This window comes from Pelodiscus sinensis, unplaced genomic scaffold, assembly GCF_049634645.1.
Source record: "Pelodiscus sinensis isolate JC-2024 unplaced genomic scaffold, ASM4963464v1 ctg42, whole genome shotgun sequence".
NCBI classification, from domain to species: domain Eukaryota; kingdom Metazoa; phylum Chordata; order Testudines; family Trionychidae; genus Pelodiscus; species Pelodiscus sinensis.
Window position 1 is genome coordinate 406489 of NW_027466041.1, and position 22141 is coordinate 428629.

General features: G+C 50.0%; 1 protein-coding gene across 4 annotated transcripts in view; it reads right to left on the minus strand.

The window, feature by feature from the left end:
* Positions 1-22141, minus strand: part of LOC102454141 (tyrosine-protein phosphatase non-receptor type 11-like) — a 124097-nt gene that overhangs the window by 23020 nt on the left and 78936 nt on the right. For all 4 annotated transcript variants that reach the window (XM_075918572.1, XM_075918573.1, XM_075918570.1 and 1 more), the window contains 4 exons: positions 11633-11764; positions 9129-9283; positions 8498-8565; positions 690-841 (listed from right to left, as the gene is read on the minus strand). In XM_075918572.1, the coding sequence (XP_075774687.1) occupies positions 690-841; positions 8498-8565; positions 9129-9283; positions 11633-11764 (507 nt within the window). The remainder of the gene's footprint in view (positions 1-689; positions 842-8497; positions 8566-9128; positions 9284-11632; positions 11765-22141) is intronic.

Below are 22141 nucleotides of genomic sequence, written 5' to 3' on the forward strand. Positions count from 1 at the left end.
CTCTGTTCCTTGGCTATTATGCTGTTACAACATTGGCTCCATTCTTTAAAAGTATTTCTCTCCAAAAATTTAAACTAAGACCACTTTTTAATAGTTAAAAACTTAAAATGTTCGGCATCCAAAACAGGGGTTGCAGCAACTTCTCTTTGAATACAATTACTACACTTTCAATACATATTTAACAGAGAGACTTGAAATCCACATGCCGTACAATGATAACGCATACTGGAGTCTTCTTTATTAAGACTGAGAGCCTTACTTTTCATTCCTTGCACATCCTAACCTAATTAGTGATGTTAATAAGAGTTCTGAGTACACAAGAAATGCTGGATTGGGCCTCAGATGTTGCTGCACCTTCCAGGAGATTACTATAGGTAGGAATGGTAATGGAAGAACCTTCTCCCCTGTCCTAGATGGCCAAAAGCTACACATTTTTATTACTTTAAACCTGTCTAAATCCTTCAGTTTCAATAAGTCTTTTAAGACAGTGACCTGAAATAGATGGCAACGCTGTTTGAACAAATAGTGTAATGGAACAAGCCTTTTCATGATGCATACAATCAACATACAGTAAATACACCTAAAAAAGTCAGACAGCAACAGGGCAATTCTGCTTTTTCCCATCATCACAGCAAGCTCCTAATCAGCATCATCACACAAAGACCGTGGTAGATTTGGCACCAACGTACCTGCTCCTCTTCAATTCTACGCTGTAGTGTTTCAATATAGTGCTGTACTGCCATGTAAATAAATCTGTACTGTGCTTCTGTCTGAACCATCCCAGACCGCTGTGATCTCACCATCTGAATGGTCTTTGGAACATCAATATCACAGTCCACACCTAGAAGAGACCACCTGTATTAATGGGTAGTGGCTGCACAAGCACAGACTGTTTTTGACTATCAGCTCTTTGGGACAGACTATGTTTTCCCTGGTGAATGTAAGACACATAACACATTTGGTTGCTACAGTAATAATAATTTGGGGTGGCAGTCTAAGACCCTAGCTTGTCCATTTGTACATCAACTTGCAGTACTGTGAAGACAAGCTGCCCAGCTGTTCTGTAGGAGGAAGGAGTCACCACTTTGCATTGCCCTATTACATTCCAAATGCAGTCACATCCAGTCTACAGCTAAAAATGTTCATCATAATATAGAGGCACTAAGGTAGAGGTGGAATACTTGAAACTTAAAGAAAATAGTCCATCCCACCATAGCTGAGGAAATGAGTGATAAGCAGTCTTCAGATCAGGAAAGACCTTATATCAGTATAGTATTAATTTTATGTTGAGCTATTTAAAGGATATGAACATTGCATTGTCTGTCCACTATAACTTGTGAAGACTTCACAACTTGACCTTGCAAATAGGAAACCAAAATCATTACAGGCAGTCCCCGGGTTACGTACAAGATAGGGACTGTAGGTTTGTTCTTAAGTTGAATTTGTATGTAAGTCAGAACTGGTACATATTGTAGGGGAAACTCTAGCCAAACATTTCTCCAGAGCTCAGTTTTATTCTCCCACACCTCACTTCCCTCAGTCCTTTATTCTCAAGCTGAGGTGTCTGCTGAGAAAAGCCGCTCCGCATCTCCCTGGTCTGCTGGGGAGGGGCGCTAGCTTCGCGTCTCCCTGGTCTGCTGGGGAGAAGAAGAGGTTACTTACCTCGTAACTGTAGTTCTTCGAGATGTGTTGCTCATGTCCATTCTGATTAGGTGTACGCGCGCCGCGTGCACGGATTCCGGAGCTTTTTTTCCCTTAGCAGTACCCATAGGGCCAGCAGGGAGCCCCCTGGAGTGGCGCCGGTATACCGGTGCATATATACCCCTGCTAGCCCTCCCACCCCTCAGTTCCTTCTTGCCGGCTCCTTCCGACACGGGGAGGTGGGTGGGATGCAGAATGGACATGAGCAACACATCTCGAAGAACTACAGTTATGAGGTAAGTAACCTCTTCTTCTTCTTCGAGTGCTTGCTCATGTCCATTCTGATTAGGTGAGTCCCTAGCCGTGTCCCCCCTCCAGAGGCGGGGTCGGAAGGTGACTATTATCTTATCGTTCTGCAGAACACAGAACTGCCGTCCCGACAGCAGCATCCTCCCTGGCCAGCTGCGTGATTGCATAATGCTCTGCAAAGGTGTGCACTGATGACCAGGTTGCTGCCCTGCAGATCTCCAGGATCGGCACGCAGGCCAGGAACGCCGCCGACGTCGCCTGGGCTCTAGTGGAATGTGCTGTTATGCGCGGCGGTGGTTTACCCGTGCCCTCGTAGCACAGTCGAATGCAGGAAGTAACCCACGAGGATATACGCTGCGCCGAGACTGGCTGACCATACATCCTTTCTGCCACTGAAATAAACAGTTGATTTGACTTACGAAACTCTCGTGTCCTATCTATATAAAAAGCCAACGCCCTCCTAACGTCCAGGCAGTGCAGAGCCTGTTCCCTGGGTGACGCGTGTGGCTTAGGGTAAAACACTGGCAGGTAGATATCCTGGGACATGTGGAAGTGTGAGACCACCTTGGGAAGAAATCCCGGGTGTGGACGTAACCTCACTTTGTCTTTAAAAAACACCGTGTAAGGTGGTTCTGAGGTGAGAGCCTTAAGCTCAGACACCCGCCTGGCAGAGGTAATGGCCACAAGGAAAGCTACCTTATAAGATAGATGTGTCAGGGAGCATGAAGCTAGGGGCTCGAACGGGGGCTTCATAAGGGCAGTCAGGACCAGGTTAAGGTCCCATGCCGGTACCGGAGGCCTCTCATATGGCATCAACCTGTCGACTCCCTTTAGAAACCTTTTAACCAAGGGGTTGGCAAAGATAGACCTTTGGCCCCCCCCGGCGTGGAAGGCCGCAATGGCCGCCAGGTACACCCTTAGGGAGGCTGTGGCCAGGCCCTGTTTCCGCAGGTGGAGAAGGAATTCCAGGACAGTCGGAACCGCCCCTTCACCTGGAGCGAGCGTCCTGCCCCCCAGCCAGGAAGTAAACCTCCTCCACTTAGCCTCGTAGAGAGCTCTAGTGGACGGCTTCCTACTTTCCAAGAGGACCTCCTGGACATCTCTAGAGCAGGCTCGCTCCGTCACTGAGAGCCACTGAGGAGCCACGCTGCTAGGTGGAGAGATGGAAGGCTCGGGTGGAGTGCCACCCCGGCCTCGCAGCTCTGAGTGATTAGATCTGGCACTAGGGGTAGCCTGAGCGGGCCCTCCACAGTCAGATCCAGCAAGGTGGTGAACCAGTACTGTCGAGGCCATACTGGCGTTATCAGGATGGCCCGAGCCCTGAACCTCTGCACTCTGAGGAGTGTGTTGTGGATCAGAGGGAACGGGGGGAAGGCATAGAGTAGGCCCCTGGGCCAGCTGACCTGCAGCGCATCTCCCCGAGAGCCCTGCCCGTGCCCCATGTACGAACAGAACTCCCCGCACTTGGCGTTGCTCGGAGTCGCGAACAGGTCCAGGTGGGGAAACCCCCACCTCTGGAAGACCTCGTGAAGTACATCCCCCCTTAGCACCCACTCATGCGCCTGGATTGAACGGCTGAGCCTGTCTGCCAGCCCGTTCCTGGTTCCTGGGAGGTGAGACGCCTCCAGAGAAATGCTGTGGGCTATACACAGTTCCCATAGCTCTAGGGCTTCCCGGCACCGGGGAGAAGAACGCACCCCACCCTGTTTGTTGATATAGAACATGGCCGTAGTGTTGTCTGTCAGCACCGCCACCACTCTGTTCTGTAAGTGGGGAAGGAACGCCCTGCAGGCCAACCTGACCACCCGCAGCTCCTTGATATTTATATGGAGGCGAGCCTCCTCTGCCGACCACATACCTTGTGTCCCGAGGTTGCCCAGGTGAGCGCCCCATCCCACGTCCGAGGTGTCCGTGACCAGCTGCACCGACGGGGACGGCTTGGTGAATTGGACCCCCGCACACACCGTGCTCTCGTCCTTCCACCAGTCCAGCGAGCGCAGAACGTCCTGAGGGATAGTTACCACCGCATCCAGCGGCGACCTCAAGGGGTTGTGCGCTACCTTGAGCCACCCCTGCAATGGGCACATGCGTAGCCTGGCATGTTGGACCACGTAAGTGCCCGCCGCCATGTGGCCTAGCAGCCTCATGCAGGTCCTCGCCGTCGTAGTCGGGAACTCCTGCAGCCCCACTACCAGTGATTGAATGGTCGAAAATCTGTCTCTCGGCAGGGACGCCTTGCCCATAGGCGAGTCCAGATGGGCCCCCACAAAGTCTATGACTTGCGTGGGATCTAGCAATGATTTGGCATGGTTTATGAGGAGGCCGAGGCTCTCGAACAAAGCCCTGGCCCGTGAGACATGATCCAGTACCTGTTCTCGAGACTTGCCCTTTATGAGCCAGTCGTCCAGATATGGGAACACCTGGACCTTGTGCCGCCTCAGGCATGCGGCTACCACGGTCACACATTTGGTAAAGACCCTCGGGGCCGTACACAGTCCAAAGGGGAGGACCGTAAACTGAAAATGATCCTGCCCCACCGTGAACCGGAGGAATTTTCTGTGACTTGGAAAAATTGAAATGTGGAAGTACGCATCCTTTCAATCGAGAGCAGCATACCAGTCCCCCTTTCTGAGCGATGGGATGATGCGGGCTAGCGTCACCATCCTGAACTTCGTCTTCCTTATAAAGGTGTTCAGGTTTCGGAGGTCTAGTATGGGATGCATACCCCCTTTCGCCTTGGGTACCAGGAAGTAGCGGGAGTAGAAACCCTTTCCCCTTACGTCTGGAGGCACCCTTTCTATGGCCCCTAGCATCAACAGGTTGGACACCTCCTGCCGAAGGAGCATCTCGTGAGAGGGGTCCCTGAAAAGGGACGAGGCTGGGGGATGGGAGGCAGGGTAAGAGAGGAAGGGGATAGTATATCCCTGCTTCACCGGGTCTAGGACCCAACGGTCCGACGTGATCTTTAACCATCCCTGGAAAAATAGGGAAAGACGGTCCCCAAAGGGCGGACAGATAGGCGCTACTGGTACTCTGCTCTCTGGCGTACCTTCAAAATGAGGGCTTGGCTTGGAGACCGGGGGACGGCCCTGAGCTTCTCTCGGAGTCTGACCGAGGCCCCCTACGCCTGCCCCTGAAAAGGTCAGGGCGGCCATTGTTGCGGCCTCTCCTGCGACCCCTTTCGTTGTTCTGCCCCCTTCTAGGGTAGGGCCTAGCCTGGAAAGAGCGCCTCTGAGGTGCCGGGGTATGTATCCCTAGCGACTTCAGGGTTGCCCTTGAGTCTTTCAGGCTATGCAGCTTGGAATCAGTCTGCTCTGAAAATAAGGCCGGCCCCTCAAAGGGCAGGTCCTGGATAGTAGTCTGCACCTCGGGTGGGATGCCAGACACCTGCAGCCAGGCACTACGCCTCATCACCACCCCTGTGGCCACGGTGCGGGCTGCCGAATCGGCTGCGTCCAAGGCCGCCTGGAGAGAGGTACGCACCACTGCTTGCCCCTCTTCCGTCAAGGCCCCGAACTCCTGGCGGGATTCGGGAGGAAGCTGGCTGGCAAATTTTTGCGTGGACGCCCACATATTAAAAGCATAACGCCTCAGCATCAGTTGCTGGTTAGCTATACGTAGCTGGAGGCCCCCTGTGGCATAGGCCTTCCGGCCGAGCAGGTCCAATTTCCTAGGCTCCTTTGCCTTTGGAGTGGGGCCTGGAGGCCCTTGGCGCTCCTTCTGCCCAGCGGCCTGAACCACTATGGATCCCGGAGCCGGGTGGGTAAACAGATACTCATGCCCCTCCTGGGGTACATAGTATCGTCTCTCGACCCCCTTCTGGGTCGGTGCAATAGAGGCCGGCGTCCGCCACAGGGTTTTAGACAGCTTGTCCACCGTTTTATTCAGTGGGAGCGCCACCCGACCAGGGCCCGCTGCCGCTATGATGTCCACCATCGGATCTAAGTCCTCGTGAACCTCCTCGTGCTGGACCGCAAGGTTGACCGCCAGCCTCCGAAGCAGCTCCTGGTGCGCCCTGGAGTCCATGGACGGGGGCTGAGGTGCGGGGTCGGCCAGGGCCTCGTCTGGCGAGGACGACGAGAAGTCCCTTGAGGGGATTGCCTCCTCGGTCAACTGTGCCCCCGGTTCCCCCTGACCAATCACCGGGGGTCTCGGCCCCGAAGCCATGGGCGAGCCACTTCCAGGCGGGGGGGCTGTCAAGGGGGTGGCAGATGGGGTGCTACTTCTTTGGGATGACCCCACTGCCGGCCCCGAAGGGGGAGGCCCCTGGGCCTGATGGTATGCCCAGGGCGTCCAGAAAGCCCACTGGGGTTGCCCCTGCGACTGCTGCTGGACCATCGGATCCCGGTGAGATGATCTGACCGACGAGCGGGACCTATGGCGAGGCCGCGACCTATATGAGGGCCCGGTCGAAACCACTGACTCAGCCTCCGACTCCGAAGAGTACTCTGATGCCGACCATGGAGGTGCTGATGAAGACTGCGCCCTACGTTGGTCTGCCATGGCCGATGGCTTGCCCCTGTGCACCACCCGCGGTGCTGGTGGTGGCATGAGTGGAGGCCTTTGCTGCGGCAGTACCGCACCCAGGTGCATCTGATAGACCGGTGCGTACCCCTCTGGTGCCGTCATGTGCACCGGTGCCGCGCTCTGCTGCTGTGCCCCCAAGGAGTAAGCAGGGATCAGTGCCGGGAGCGGCAACAGCGTCGGTGCCGTGCGGGGCGCCTGTTGCGGCACCGCAGGCGGCGCGTAATACGGTGCGGGGCCCTGCACCGACCAGGGAGCCATCTGTGGCGCCGGACCCTGCACCGGTGCCGTCGGCGTAGCGAGCCCACACGCTCCCGGAGTCGCTGCCGGTGCCGTGGGGAGCGGGCCCGGGGTCGGTGCCGGTGTTCGTCCCGGCTCCGGTGCTGGTGTTCTCCCCGGCACCGGGGGAAACTGCTGCTGCTGGGCCGAGGCCTGCCCATCGCCCAGAGGGTCCCACGGCCCAGCCCTGTCCTGCTGGGGGGCACTAGAGGCCTGTGCCGGTGCGGTCCGCTCCTGCGGTACCGGGCCCTCCCCTTCATCCACCGCCATGTGGATGAGGTCCCGGGCTGCCTCAAAGGTCTCTGGGGTGGAAGGCTGACGGACCTCTCCTAGCCCCACTGTCTGCCCAGGGCTCTTGCCCTTGTCCGGGCTGTGCCTCTTCCTAGAGGACTTAGAAGAAAGGTGCCCCTCCTTAGGGCGCACCTTCTGGGCACTCCTCTCTGCCGAGCGACCCCTCGAGCTCTTGGAGGCCCTCGGCACCGGTGACGGCGATCTGCGTCTTGGTGCCCTGCTGTCCGACGGTGCCGCCGTCGGTGCGCTGCGGGCGGAATGAGGCCGCTCCTCGCCCTGAGGCTGCAGTGCCGACTCCATTAGCAGGAGTTTCAGTCGGAAGTCCCTCTCCTTCTTAGTCCTGGGTTTAAAGCTCTTGCAGATAGAGCAGCTTTCAGCTCGATGAGCCTCACCCAGACACTTAAAGCAAAATGCAGGACAATGTAGCACTTTAAAGACTAACAAGATGGTTTATTAGATGATGAGCTTTCGTGGGCCAGACCCACTTCCAAGTGGGTCTGGCCCACGAAAGCTCATCATCTAATAAACCATCTTGTTAGTCTTTAAAGTGCTACATTGTCCTGCATTTTGCTTCAACTACCCCAGACTAACACGGCTACATTTCTATCACTATTCCAGACACTTAAGGCAGTTAGAATGAGGGTCTCCGCAGGGCATAGGCTTGGAGCAGGAGGCACAGGGTTTGAAGCCCTGGGGCCCTGGCATGCCCTCCCCTCGCGGGAGGGTTCCACTGCTCCCTTATCTAAATAACTATTTACAGTACTTAACAACTACTTAACTAGAAAAGAAACTTCAACTGCGAACGGATAAGAGATAAGCTGTTAAGAGATAGGCTAACAGCCTGAAAGCATGCTCCAGCTACCTTCACGGGCAGTAAGAAGGAACTGAGGGGGTGGAGGGGCCAGCAGGGGTATATATGCACCGGTATACCGGCGCCACTCCAGGGGGCTCCCTGCTGGCCCTATGGGTACTGCTAAGGGAAAAAAAGCTCCGGAATCCGTGCACGCGGTGCGCGTACACCTAATCAGAATGGACATGAGCAAGCACTCAAAGAAGAAGCAGCTAGTGCGGGGTTGCCTCACCCCGTTTGTAAGTAGGGATCCAATGTAAGTTGGATCCATGTAACCCGGGGACTGCCTGTACAATATTTTGGACAGCAAAGATGGCAAATGGAAAGTACAAATGGATAGCGGCAGAATAAAGGTGTTGGCAAAAAGCAGGTATGCCAGCAAAAACTGCGGAATTTACAAAATCACTGTAGGTGAGATGCAAAATCCTCATCCCAGGCTTTGGCCATATGACTGCCATTGAAGTAAATGGGAAAGGGATGTGATATCTCCCAAGTACAAACGTACACTGTGCAGCTTCTGCCTGATCTTCACCAATTGTCTCCTTACAGATCCTACAATGGCACTTTCACAGTACTAGTGAAGAAACTAAACTGAGGACCTACCTTTTAATCGGATTATGTCAATAAGAATATCAATCACAATGAAAGTTCCTGTTCGCCCAATCCCAGCACTGTCAAAAAAGAAAATGATTATGGTTTCCTTTCTGAATAGACAATAAAGTCACAGTAGCCCAACCTAATTAAGTGTCCAATGTAAAGACGTACCAGACTTCCAGATGGCATTATCAAACAAATGGAACTGAGCTATGGCTGGCCAAATAGTTAGAAGTGCTTAACTAGAAACAAAGACTGATTTACCTGGAGAAAACAAAAGTAGTACAACAGAACGGCACAACTCAATTTAGGGTTTAGTAAACATACTTGGTTTATAGAGAAGCACAACGTCATCCCTCTTCCTATAACCCCATATAGAAACCCTCCCTCACATCCACACATACACTGACACACACACATCTGAAAAATAAATATCAATATTTACCCTGTGAGAAGGGCAGCTAGCATGCATCATTTCCCAACATCTGAAACACTTGTGCATAGTTATTCATCCATCAAACTTCAAGTTGTTTTCTCAGGTAGCCAAATACCCAGGAAAAAATGGCATTTTTCAGAATGAAATGTTTAACTCTTAAAGAAGCTTATAGTGGAAGCTAGGAGATAAGTTACATTATTGTACCTGCAATGTACCACAACAGGACCTGCATCAGCAATGCTTTCCTGCTTGTGGTGGACCTCCTCTAAGAAGTCCAGGACACCACCAGGATCACTGGGTACTCCATGATCAGGCCAGGTTCTGAAGTGATATTGCCAGACTGTTCTCTCAGTGTTCCCCTGAAAAAAGCCACCAACAATCATATCTAAAAGTTAAATATATCAAGAGAAACCCAGCCAAAAGCATTCATTTACTCAGGATGAATCAGAGTTGATTTATAAAAGGAAAACACAACAGACTTCTTAACACTGTCAAAACCTAAAAAGGCCATGCATTCCTCTTGATTACAGTAACTTCTCTCTTGCCTCCTCAACACCCACAGTGCTTGCTTCCACTCCAGATGAACACAAGCCTCCAAGATATTTCTTCCCATCCTGGCAATCAGACCACATCACCCGCTTCCTTGAATCTCTTCATGGCTCCCCGCTTCTCTACTGCAACAATCTCTAGCTTCTTGTCCTCACCTTCAGGATGCTGCATGACTCTGCCTCTTAGACCATAACCTGACTTCAGTGGGATGACTTGCACAGTTTCCTACTTGCGGAGTCAGAGCCTTACTCTCTTACCCGCTGTGCTCTCTTACCCACTGTTTATGGTCTCACTTAGCCAGTGACATCAGCCTAAGCAACCTGCTTGTTGGCTTATCCCTCAGCAGGTTTTGCACCTTTTTCTACACTCTCCCCTGTACACAGAATGCTCTGCCTGTACTGGTTTGCCAACCTAACACTCTCCCATCCTTTGGGAATCACTTTTAACACCTTCAAGTAGAGTCAGTTTCCTTATCATCCACATATAAGTCATAGAATCATAGAACCATAGAACTGGAAGAGACCTCAGAAGCTCATCAAGTCCAGCCCCCTGCTCTAGGCAGGACCAATCCCAACTAAATCAACCCAGCCAGGGCTTTGTCAAGCCGAGACTTAAACACTACTAGGGATGGAGATTGTATCCCCTCCCTAGGTAACCCATTCCAGTGCTTCACCACCCTCCTAGGGAAATAGTTTTTCCTAATATCCAACCTAGACCTCTCCCACCACAACCTGAGCCCATTGCTCCTTGTTCTGCCACCTGTCACTACTGAGAACAGCCTTTCTCCAGCCTCTCTGGAACCTCCCTTCAGGAAGTTGAAGGCTGCTAGCAAATCCCGCCTCACTCTTCTCTTCTGCAGACTAAACAAACCCAAATCCCTCAGTCTCTCCTCATAAGTCATATGCTCCAGCCCCCTAATCATTTTGGTCGCCCTCCGCTGGACCCTCTCCAATGCATCCACATCCTTTCTGTAGTGGGGGGCCCAGAACTGGACACAATACTCCAGATGCGGCCTCACCAAAGCCGAATAAAGGGGAACAATGACATCTCTGGATCTGCTGGCAATGCTCCTCCTAATGCACCCTAATATGCCATTAGCCTTCTTGGCTACAAGGGCGCCCTGTTGACTCATATCCAGCTTCTCATCCACGGTAACCCCCAGGTCCTTTTCTGCAGAACTACTACTTAACCGGTTGGTCCCCAGCTTGTAACTGCTGGGGTCCCCAGCAAGTCAAACATGCTGCACATAACCACATGTAACAACCAAGGCTCTCTCCTTCCCCACTGCGATGCAGCTCCCTCTGTCACAGACTAAGCTCTTTAGGGCAGCAACCCTGTGCAACACACTCAAACTTTGCATGCTTTTGTGTACTGCAGAACAAATGAGAACAGTAAATCAATTAAACCTAGCAACATGGCAGTAGTGATTTGCTCTGGCACTGGTGAACAGGGAGGCCCCCACATCAGGAGCTGAGAAACAACTGTCATTACTAGGTCTCTCAACAATCAAGATGATGTAAGGCACTCAGATGCTATAATGAAGGGGCACATGTAAGCACCTGAACAGAGTGAAGGCTGATTTGGTTTGCCCTTAAGGCCAAGACCACCTTACCTTCAGGTTTCCTAATAAATCTACAGAATTAGATCCCCAAGAGCTCAGCGTGTTTTGGGCAGATTCCCCACCAAGCTAGTTGTAGCCACCCTACTGCTGACAGGGCCCTGGGCTGGGACCCAGCAGAGACAGTGGGCCCAGGTCCCCCTACCCTACCCCCATTAACCCCTGGGGGGGGGGGGTGCTACAGCTGTGATACTGACTCTGGCTGCTAGGCCTTACTGCCTTGAGGGAAGGGAGGGAGTGGGGAATGGCCACTGGCTGCTAAACCTTATTGCCCTGCAAACAGGGTGGGTTGATATTGACTCTGGCCGCTAGGACTCACTGCCCTTCCAGAAGGGGTGTTTTATTGTCTGTGACCGCTAGGTCAGGCTACCCCAGCAGAGATGGGTGTAGTGTACCTGCCCCGTGACAGTCCATAGATGGCTTATCCCTTTCTGCAATTTTTTGCTCCTAAATTAAAAGATGAAGATTTGTTAGAAACTCTAGAGGACTAAGCAACCAGACAATAAAAAAAAAAGAAAAGAAAAGCTACTGACATACTTACCTGACCAACTTTAGAAAGTTTGAGTTCTCTTAGCGTATAGTCATGAGCTGCACTTTCCTTAACATTCCTAACACGCATAACCCCGTATTCCTTTAACGCGTATTCATCAGGCCAGTATTTGACACACTTACTCTGGAAGATGGAAGAACAAAAAAAAAAAAAAAACAACACCAAACAGTATCTGATTTCATAAACCAGATTTGTTTTGTAAAATGCAGTTTTCTGAAGATTTAGACTTGGTCTATATAAATATGCAGTTCACACTGTTACTAGTACAGTGCAAACTGGCTAAGGCTAGCTTAACAGGAAAAACTGGCCATGGACAGAGGCTGGTCTGGCAGCAGACCCTGCCTGCTTCGGGGGGGGGGGGGGGGGGGGGAGTCTGCCCCCGTGGACAGTGGCTGCTGCCGGACCAGCCTCTGTCCATGGGCAGCCCCCCCGTGGACAGGGGCTGCTCCATGCCATCCTCTCCTGGCCTCCTCCCCCCCACGCTGCTGCCTCTAATAGAGGCAGGCATCAGCATGGAGCCAGTGCTAGAGGGAACTGGCTCCCCCCAGCACCTGCTCCTGCTCCCCCCTTTTTGGTGCCTCTGATACAGAGGCAACCAGGGTGGGGGAAATGTGAGTAGTCAACATGATTAACCAATATGTTTAGGCTTATTGGTTTATTGTATACTCAACTACTTGTTGACATACCTAGTCTCAGTTGCCATTTAAGCTTGCTTCAGAGTGTCCCTGTGACAGGACCCCCCCTCCCCACATGCTTTGTGAAATGGACTTATGGACACGAATATGCATAACTCAAAGATGCTCAGGGCAATCTTCATTTCATAATCTGCTGGATCTGTATATCTTATTTGGTGTATGTATCATTCCTGTGTGTCAAGTCAGATATATGGAGTATGGAATGGTTTATGGTTGTAACTGTGCGAATAAGAGCCATCACGGGTGTTTCCCTCAAAGTCTAGATGACCAACTGTAAACAGTCTCCTTTGTCCTTTAAGTCTGAGCATTGGTTGGTCTTAGGAAGTCACATGACCTCCCTAACTGGTAGAGGCTGACCAAATAATTGTCCATGGAAACGTGGTATCTATAAAACAATAGGAAGCTAGGAGTTTCTTTTTCTTTGGGTGGTGAGGCACACCCAGGAGGATAACTAAAGACCTCAGGGTACGTCTACACTGCAAAGTTAATTAGAAATAACAGCCATTATTTCGAATTAACTTTAATAGCATCTATACATGCAAACCGCAATTTCAAAATTAATTCCAAATAGCGGAGTGCTTAATTCGAATTTGGTAAACCTCATTCCACGAGGAGTAACGCCAAATTCAAAATAGCTATTTCGAATGAAGTGCTGTGTAGACGCTTAATTCGAAATAGGGGGCCTCCAGCCCTTCCCAGGGAGCCCTGGTGGCCACTCTGGGCACAACCAGGAAAACTCCTCTCCTCTCCCCCAGCCCCGGAGCCATTAAAGGGGTAGACCCTGGCCACAGTGCCTGTGCCAGCTCCAAGCCTGCCAGCCCAGAGCCAGCAGTGGCCACCGGGGCCCCTGACCCAGTGGCCCCAAAACATGAGCCAGCAAGCCACTGGCAGCCAGCCCTCCACCGTTCCCCAGGGGCAGTCTGCCAGCTCCCAGGAGCCTGACGGGCTGGAGAAGGCGGGCGCCTTCCTGGTCCAGGGTGGAGATCATGGACCTTATTCAGGTTTGGGGGGGATGCCCCCAATGTCCATGATCTCCGCACTAGATGGAGGAATGCGGCCGCCTAGGGCAGGATAGCTGCCAGCCTGGCCACCAAAGGCCACATGTGAACCCAGGAGCGGGTTTGCATGAAAATCAAGTTGGTCTGGCGAGACCCCCCAACCCTGGGCCCTGAGCTTCCCCTCCCCCTCCCCCTTCTTCCCCTTGCTTCCCCCTTCCAGCTCCCTCCTCCCAGGTTTCCCCCTCCCCTCTCCCACCCTCTCTCTTCCCCTCTCCCACCTCCTTTTCCCAGTCTCCCCAGAGGTTCATCCCCCCCCCCCCCAGTTTTGTTCAATAAACCCAGTTTCTATTTTTGAACATACGTGTCTTTTGATTGACATCAGGAAGGGGGGCTAGGGAGGGGTAAGTGGAAGGACGTGAGGGAGGAACAGGGCACGAGCCCCCGGTGGGGAGGACCAGGGTGGCTCTGTGGGCTCCTCAGGGTGGACGCTCTCCCGCAGGGCCTCCTGGATCCTGACAGCCCCCCAATGGACCCCCCCCCCAGATGGCAGCCTGCAGCAAGTGCAGCCAGGCTGATAGCAACGACCCCACAAGATGCACCAGTGTGCCATGGGGCAGCTCTGGCTCCATGTGGCCGAGTGCTGTGATGTGCCGAGTGCGGGCACTCAGGGCACTCCAAGCCAGGACTGCTTTGCTGTCCCTCATCGAGGTAGACAAGCAAGCGGAGAACCCTGAGAACTGTCTGTCTGGGGTGGGGGTAGGGTCCCTTTAAGCACGGAGCTCAGTTAGCCTCAGGCAGCAGCCCCACACACTACGTCCTAAGCTGATGCCATGCCAGCACTGGTTCCGGCCATCCTTAACTTCAGTTCAGGGTCCACTCAGTGTGGATGTGCTATTTCGAAATAATTTTTGTGTATAGATGCGCTATTTTGAATTAGCTTAATTCAAATTAACTATTAAGTTCATTTGTAATAGTGCTGTAGTGTAGACATACCCCCAGGGAAAAGGATTTTTCCCTGGTTTTGAAGGCTTAACTGGAAAAGGACTCAATCAGTCCTACTACCCCCTAGGTCATGACTGGTGCGGCCACCCCGCTGCCCAGTGCTCTGGCACCACAGGTCTTGGTGGTACGGAGGGAGTCCCCTGAGCCCCAGTTGGAAGAGGGCGCAGTCTGCGCCCTCTCAAGGAAAAGGAACAGTTTTAGGGTGAGTTTGTAGTAAGTTTGCACTGAGGTTTTAGTTTCAGAATTAGCTGTGCATTTTTTTGTTATTTTAAGTTTGTAATCTACTTTGCTCTGCCTGTTCTCACTTAACCACTTAAATCCTACTGCTTGTACTTAATAAAATCACTTATTTACTATCAAGCCCAGTATAAACAATTGTTACCTGGGGGAGTAATCAGTGTGCACTAGGGATACAATAGTGTAGTCGATTAAACCGGTTAGCAAAAGCTTATAGGTTAATGATATAGACTACACGCATTGCCTGCCCCCTGCCAGTACACTTTTTTAGCAGGCTGACCAGCAGCCCAGCTCAGTCCTGGCTTGACAGGTCTGGGAAGCTACCCCTGCTGCAGCTCTGCATTTAAAGTGTATTAGTCATCCAAAACAAAGTGAAAACAGTAATAGGAAACAGCAAGATACATTGATTGTTCTGTAAGGATGAACAATTTCTAGGAGACACACAGACAGATTTTCTAGCAATATCAAATGCAAACCACCCACAGATTACTACAGAGAACAACTTCCCCATAAATGTGCATCTAAAGGTCAGTAATTTCACTGCCAAAACTCAACAGCAAGTAGAAAACATGAGACAAGAATCTTGCTGCCAACATGAGAAACTATTATGCTAGATGAGGGACGCATGCATATACATCTACCAAGATGTTTTGGAACAAAGCTTTTGTTTGCATTTTCTGCAAAAAGCATAAGATGCACTGAAACCCACATCTTATATTTAAGTAGACAGAGATAACAATTTGCCATGTTAATGCAGGATACTGAACAAGGAGGCAGCTGTTGGCATAAAGAGTCTCAATGGTAATGTGTAACATTAAAGAGTCATCAGTGTGACACAGGGGATGCACTGTACCTCACATCAGTGGATCCTTTCCAAGATGGTACTATTTTAACTTGAGAAAGACAAGATGGAGACAATTACTGAGAGAATTATTTTAATTTGTAATGATGTGCCTTTGTTTGCTCCTCTTACTGCATATTTTGCAGTCTCAAGAGTCTTAGATGGATCTGAGATTTTCAGGAACCCCTACTGCCTGAAGCAAACTGGTCCTAAAGTCAGCATCTCTGGGAAAGATGCTTCCTTCTACCTCTTGCAGATCAAAAAGCACCCTGAGCTGGGGTGTTAAAGCTTTCATATCCAACCAGGACAGCAAGCTGTGTCTACTGAATAGAAAAGGCTGGAGCATCTCTCAAAAATACTTGGCACATGTTGCATTACTGTAGTGGTCTGATTACTGAATCATTGTAAAGGGCTGTGTCTTTAGTGTAGAGAGAAGACTGGCACGATTTAGAGAAGTCCCAAGTAATGTGGGGGAATGTGCAGCAGAGGTGTTGACTGAAGGAACAAGGAAGGAAGTAGATTCAAAAAGGGCTATTTCTAGAGCATCAGCAACGTCTAGCAACCCCTGACAAAAACAAAGCAAAAAATTAATCAAGAGGAGCTTTGCCCAGTTGGTAAAACATCACAGAAATTATAGGGTCCTGGGGGTGCTCTGAAGTGTGATTTGTAGAATAACAGAATCATAGAGCTGGAAGGGACCTCAGGAGTCATCGAGTCCAACCCCCTGCCCAAAGCAGGACCAGTCCCAACTAAATCATCCCAGCCAGGGCTTTGTCAAGCTGGGACTTAAAACCTCTAGGGATGGAGATTCCACTCTCTCCCTAGGGAACCCATCCCAGTGCTTCACCACCCTCCTAGTGAAATAGTTGTTCCTAATGTCCAACCTAGACCTCCCCCACTGTAACTTGAGACCATTGCTCCTTGTTCTGCCATCTGTCACTACTGAGAACAGCCTCTCTCCATCCTCTCTGGAACCTCCCTTCAGGAAGTTGAAGGCTGCTATCAAATCCCCCCTCACTCTTCTCTTCTGCAGACTAAACAAACCCAAATACCTCAGTCTCTCCTCATAGGTCATGTGCTCCAGCCCCCTAATCATTTTGGTTGTCCTCCTTTGAAACCACCTAAAATCTCATAATTTTGTTCCAGGAGTGAGGAAGCTGAGGCACAGCTCTTTTCAATGGGCCAGCTGGTCTTTCTTCACTGTGCTCTGAACAGACATAACCTGTCATACAATCCTTCAAACAAAGACCTCTACCTGGGTGGCTTGATGATTTTTTAAAAAATAAAGTAGGGATCTTAAGTAGCGGCTAATAAGCTAATCGAGTAGTCGATGGAATTTCCATTGACTACTCAATTGGTTGATAAGGGGGTTAAGTTCTTGGAGGCGGTGTGAGCTGGGACTGAGCAGTCCTGGCTCACGCCAGCTCTGGGACCGCTGTGGCTCTGCCTTTTAAATGTAGTAAGAGCCTGGAGGCTGTTACTACATTTAAAAAGCAGAGCTGTAGTGGTCTGGGACTGCTGAGTCCCCATTCGCATTGGGTCCCCTGCTGCGCCTCTGCCTCCCCTGCGTGTGCCCCCCCCAATGGTGCTGGGGGGAAACCAGCTTTTAAGTTTGGCTCCCCCCAGCACTGGTTCCTGCTCCCGCCCTTGCTGCTTCTGACACAGAGGCAGCAGAAGCAGCAAGGGGGTCAGCTGGTAGTTGAGTAGTGACTTGACTACCTGATGAACCTAGGCTTACCGGGTAATGGACTACTCGCTTACAGGAGAGCTACAGGAGGAGGTGGCCAGGCTGAGGAGCATTCGAAGCCATGAGGAATTCTTGGACAGTATTCCTGTGGAGTCCACTGAGGTCACTGTCCTAGGATGTGGGACTGTTGACCAGCCACTTATGGAGGAGGCGGTGGTGCAGGGTGAGCACTGGCAGCTGGTTACTTCCGGCAGCAGGCAGTGTTCCACCCCTGCTCCTAACCCTCCCACTGTGTTGTTACATAACCGTTACACTTTACTTTCAGCAGGAGACAAGGAGTCACCCCCCACAGTGGAGGAGACCAGGCCTTGCACCACCAAGGTTGAGCAGTCTCCTGCCACCACTGCGAGGAGGAAACGTAGGGTAGTGGTGGTTGGAGACTCTCTTCTGAGGGGAACGGAGGCACCCATCTGTCGCCCTGACAGCTCATCTTGAGAGGTATGCTGTCTGCCAGGGGCCCGTATCCGAGATGTTACGGAGGCATTGTCGAGGATTATCCGGCCCTCTGACTACTACCCCATGCTACTCATCCACGTGGGCACAAATGATACTGCCAGGTGTGACACTGAGCGGATCAAGTGTGACTACAGGGCTTTGGGAGTACGGGTGAAGGAGTTTGGAGTGCAGGTGGTATTCTCTTCTATCCTTCCTGTCAAAGGTAGGGGCCCGGCCAGAGAGAGGTGCATCCTGGAGGTGAATGCCTGGCTGCGACAATGGTGTCACCAGGAGGGATTCGGCTTCCTTGATCACGGGGTGCTCTTCCAGGAAGGACTGCTTGGCGGAGATGGAGTTCATCTTTCCAGGAGCGGGAAGGCCTTGTTTGGACACAGACTGGCTAACCTTGTGAGGAGGGCTTTAAACTAGGTTCGACGGGGGCAGGTGAGCAAAGCCCACAGGTAAGTGCTGAATGTGCGGGACTGGGAGATGGGTTGGAAATGGGGGGGACTACGACCTATAATGGCAAGGAGAAAGGAGGGTCAGGGCACAACAGGGAGGCAAGATCAAATCAGTATCTTAGATGCCTATATACAAATGCAAGAAGTATGGGTAATAAGCAGGAAGAACTGGAATTGCTAACCAATAAATACAACTATGATATCATTGGTATTACAGAAACCTGGTGGGATGGGACGCACGATTGGAATGTTGGTATGGAAGGGTACGGCTTGCTCAGGAAGGACAGACAGGGAAAAAAGGGAGGAGGGGTTGCCTTGTATATTAAAAATGTACACACTTGGACTGAAGTGGAGATGAACGTAGGAGATAGCTGTGTAGAGAGTCTCTGGGTTAAGCTAAAAGGGGTAAAAAACGAGGGTGATATCATGCTAGGAGTCTACTACAGGCCACCTAGCCAGGTGGAAGAGGTGGATGAGGCCTTTTTTAAACAATTAACAAAACTATCCAAAGCCCAAGATTTGGTGGTGATGGGGGACTTCAACTATCCAGACATATGTTGGGAAACTAACACAGCGAGGCACAGGCTATCCAATAAGTTTCTGGACTGCATTGGAGACAACTTTCTGTTTCAGAAGGTTGAAAAAGCTACCAGAGGAGAAGCTGTTCTGGATTTGGTTTTAACAAATAGGGAGGAACTAGTTGAGAACTTGAAAGTGGAAGACAGTATAGGGGACAGTGATCATGAAATAATAGAGTTCATGATCTTAAGGAAAGGTAGAAGGGAGACCAGCACAATTGAGGTAATGGATTTCAGGAAGGCAGATTTTGATAAGCTCAGAGAACTTGTAGGTAAGGTCCCATGGGAAGCAAGACTGAAGGGAAAAACAACTGAGGAGAGTTGGAAGTATTTCAAAGGGACGTTGTTAAGGGCCCAAAAGCAAACAATTCCGCTGTGTAGGAAAGATAGAAAATATGGCAAGAGACCAGCTTGGCTTAACAAGGAGATCTTGCATGATCTCAAAATAAAAAAGGAGTCTCATAAAAAATGGAAACTAGGACAACTAACAAAGGATGAATATAGGCAAGCAACACGGGAATGCAGGGGCAAGATTAGAAAGGCAAAGGCACAAAATGAGATCAAACTAGCTACAGGCATAAAGGGAAACAAGAAGACCTTTTATAAATACATTAAAAGCAAGAGGAAGACCAAGGACAGGGTAGGCCCACTGCTCAGTGAGGAGGGAGAAGCAGTAACAGGGAACTTGGAAATGGCGGAGATGCTCAATGACTTCTTTGTTTCGGTCTTCACCGAGAAGTCTGGAGGTGTGCCTAACGTAGTGAATACAAGCAGAGAGAGGGTAAGTTTAGAAGATAGGATACACAAAGAACAAGTTAAAAATCACTTAGGAAAGTTAGATGTCAGCAAGTCACCAGGTCCTGATGAAATGCATCCCAGGATACTCAAGGAGCTGATAGAGGAGGTATCTGAGCCTTTAGCTATGATCTTTGAAAAATCATGGCAGACAGGGGAGATTCCAGAAGACTGGAAAAGGGCAAATATTGTGCCCATCTATAAAAAGGGGAATAAGAACAACCCAGGAAACTACAGACCGGTCAGTTTAACGTCTGTCCCAGGGAAGATAATGGAGCAGGTAATTAAGGAAAACATATGCAAACACTTGGAAGGTAATAAAGTGATAGGGAATAGCCAGCATGGGTTTGTGAAGAACAAGTCATGCCAAACTAATCTGATAGCTTTCTTTGATAGGATAACGAGCCTTGTGGATAAGGGAGAAGCGGTAGATGTCATATACCTAGACTTTAGTAAGGCATTTGATACGGTCTCGCATGATATTCTTATTGATAAACTAGGCAAATATAACTTAGATAGGGCCACGATAAGGTGGGTGCATAATTGGCTGGATAACCGTAGTCAGAGAGTTGTTGTTAACGGTTCTAAATCCTGCTGGAAAGGGATAACAAGTGGAGTTCCTCAAGGGTCTGTTTTGGGACCCGTACTGTTCAATATCTTCATCAACGATGTAGATATTGGGATAGAGAGTACGCTTATTAAGTTTGCAGATGATACCAAACTGGTTGGGGTTGCAACTTCTTTGGAGGATAGGGACATAATTCAAAATGACCTTAGCAAGTTAGAGAAATGGTCAGAGGTAAACAGGATGAAGTTTAATAAAGAGAAATGCAAAGTGCTCCACTTAGGAAGGAACAATCAGTTCCATACATACAAGATGGGAAGCGACTGTCTAGGAAGGAGCATGGCGGAAAGGGATCTAGGGGTCATAGTGGACCACAAGTTGAATATGAGTCAACAGTGTGATGCTGTTGCAAAAAAAGCAAATATGATTCTAGGTTGTATCAACAGGTGTGTTGTAAGCAAAACTCGTGAAGTCATTCTGCCGCTCTACTCTGCACTAGTTAGGCCTCAGCTGGAGTACTGTGTCCAGTTCTGGGCGCCACATTTCAAGAAAGATGTGGAGAAATTGGAAAGGGTACAGAGAAGAGCGACAAGAAAGATTAAAGGTTTAGAGAACATGACCTATGAAGCCAGGCTTCATGAACTGGGCTTGTTTAGTTTGGAAAAAAGAAGATTAAGGGGGGACATGATAGCGGTTTTCAAATATCTAAAAGGGTGTCACAAGGAGGAAGGAGAAAATTTGTTCCTCTTGGTTTCTGAGGACAGGACAAGGAGTAATGGGCTTAAAGTGCAGCAGGGGAGGTTTAGATTGGACATTAGGAAAAAATTCCTAACTGTCAGGGTGGTCAAATATTGGAATAAATTGCCAAGGGAGGTGGTGGAATCTCCCTCTCTGGAGATATTTAAGAACAGGTTAGATAGACATCTGTCAGGGATGGTGTAGACGGAGCTTGGTCCTGCCTTGAGGGCGGGGGGCTGGACTCGATGACCTCTCGAGGTCCCTTCCAGTCCTATTATTCTATGATTCTATGATCCCTAAAATAAAGGGCAGTCAGAATTTTAACAACTCAGAAGTCAAAACCAGGGCCAACCCACACACACCTGCACATGGCATGCTGGAGACTTTAAGGTGGGAGAAAATGCCAACAAAAGCCACAAATATCTATCTACCATGCTAAGTGTATTAATAGCTCTCATTGGGTCATACAGTCAAGCAAAGGAAACATGGTCAGTTATTTGTTACATAACCGAACACGAGCCATTTTCTTACTCAGACCTCTTCCAGCCCTCCTCACACTGAGTGGAATGAATATTTTCTTTTTACTGAAGAGATGAAGTATAAGATTCAAACACAAAGTATCATTCTGACCAAGAGATAGAGAGAACAACACAGACAAGGCACAGGTACAGACCATTACCAAAAGTGTTTGCAGAAATCCAAGGCAGGAGGGGAGAACAAACAAGATCTTTCTGCCTTTAAAGAAACAAGACAAGGTTCTGGGATACATTACTGTAAAAGTTCTTGTTTTCAAAGTAATAAACATGCTGGCATTGCCAGAGCACTTCACTAGACTCACAGATCACTATGGTTGAGTGAGCAGCTGTGCTCATGCAGAACATGACATAGGGTATGTCTACACTACCACCCTAGTTCGAACTAGGGTGGTTAATGTAGGCAACCAGAGTTGCAAATGAAGCCCGGGATTTGAATTTCCCGGGCTTCATTTGCATATTGCCGGGCGCCGCCATTTTTAAATGTCCGCTAGTTCGGACTCCGTGCCCGCGGCTACACACGGCACGGAGTAGGTAGTTCGGATTAGGCTTCCTATTCCAAATTACCGTTACTCCTCGTGGAGGCTTTATTTTTTGAAAGATCCCTTATCCCTCATGAAATGAGGTTCACAGGATCTTTTGAAAAAGGCTTTATTTTTCAAAAGATCAGCCTCTAGACTGCCGCTTTTCTCCGACAAAGCTCCATGCCGAAAAAAGCTACGGCCATTTTTATGCTAACGAAGCGTGGGATATTTAAATCCCCGCTTCATTAGCAATTTTGATGTGCCTAATCTGCATCTGTCGGCAGAGAGATGCAGTCTAGACACACCCTAAGAGCCTGACCTGTGAGATGAGTGTGCCCTTGATTCCTATTA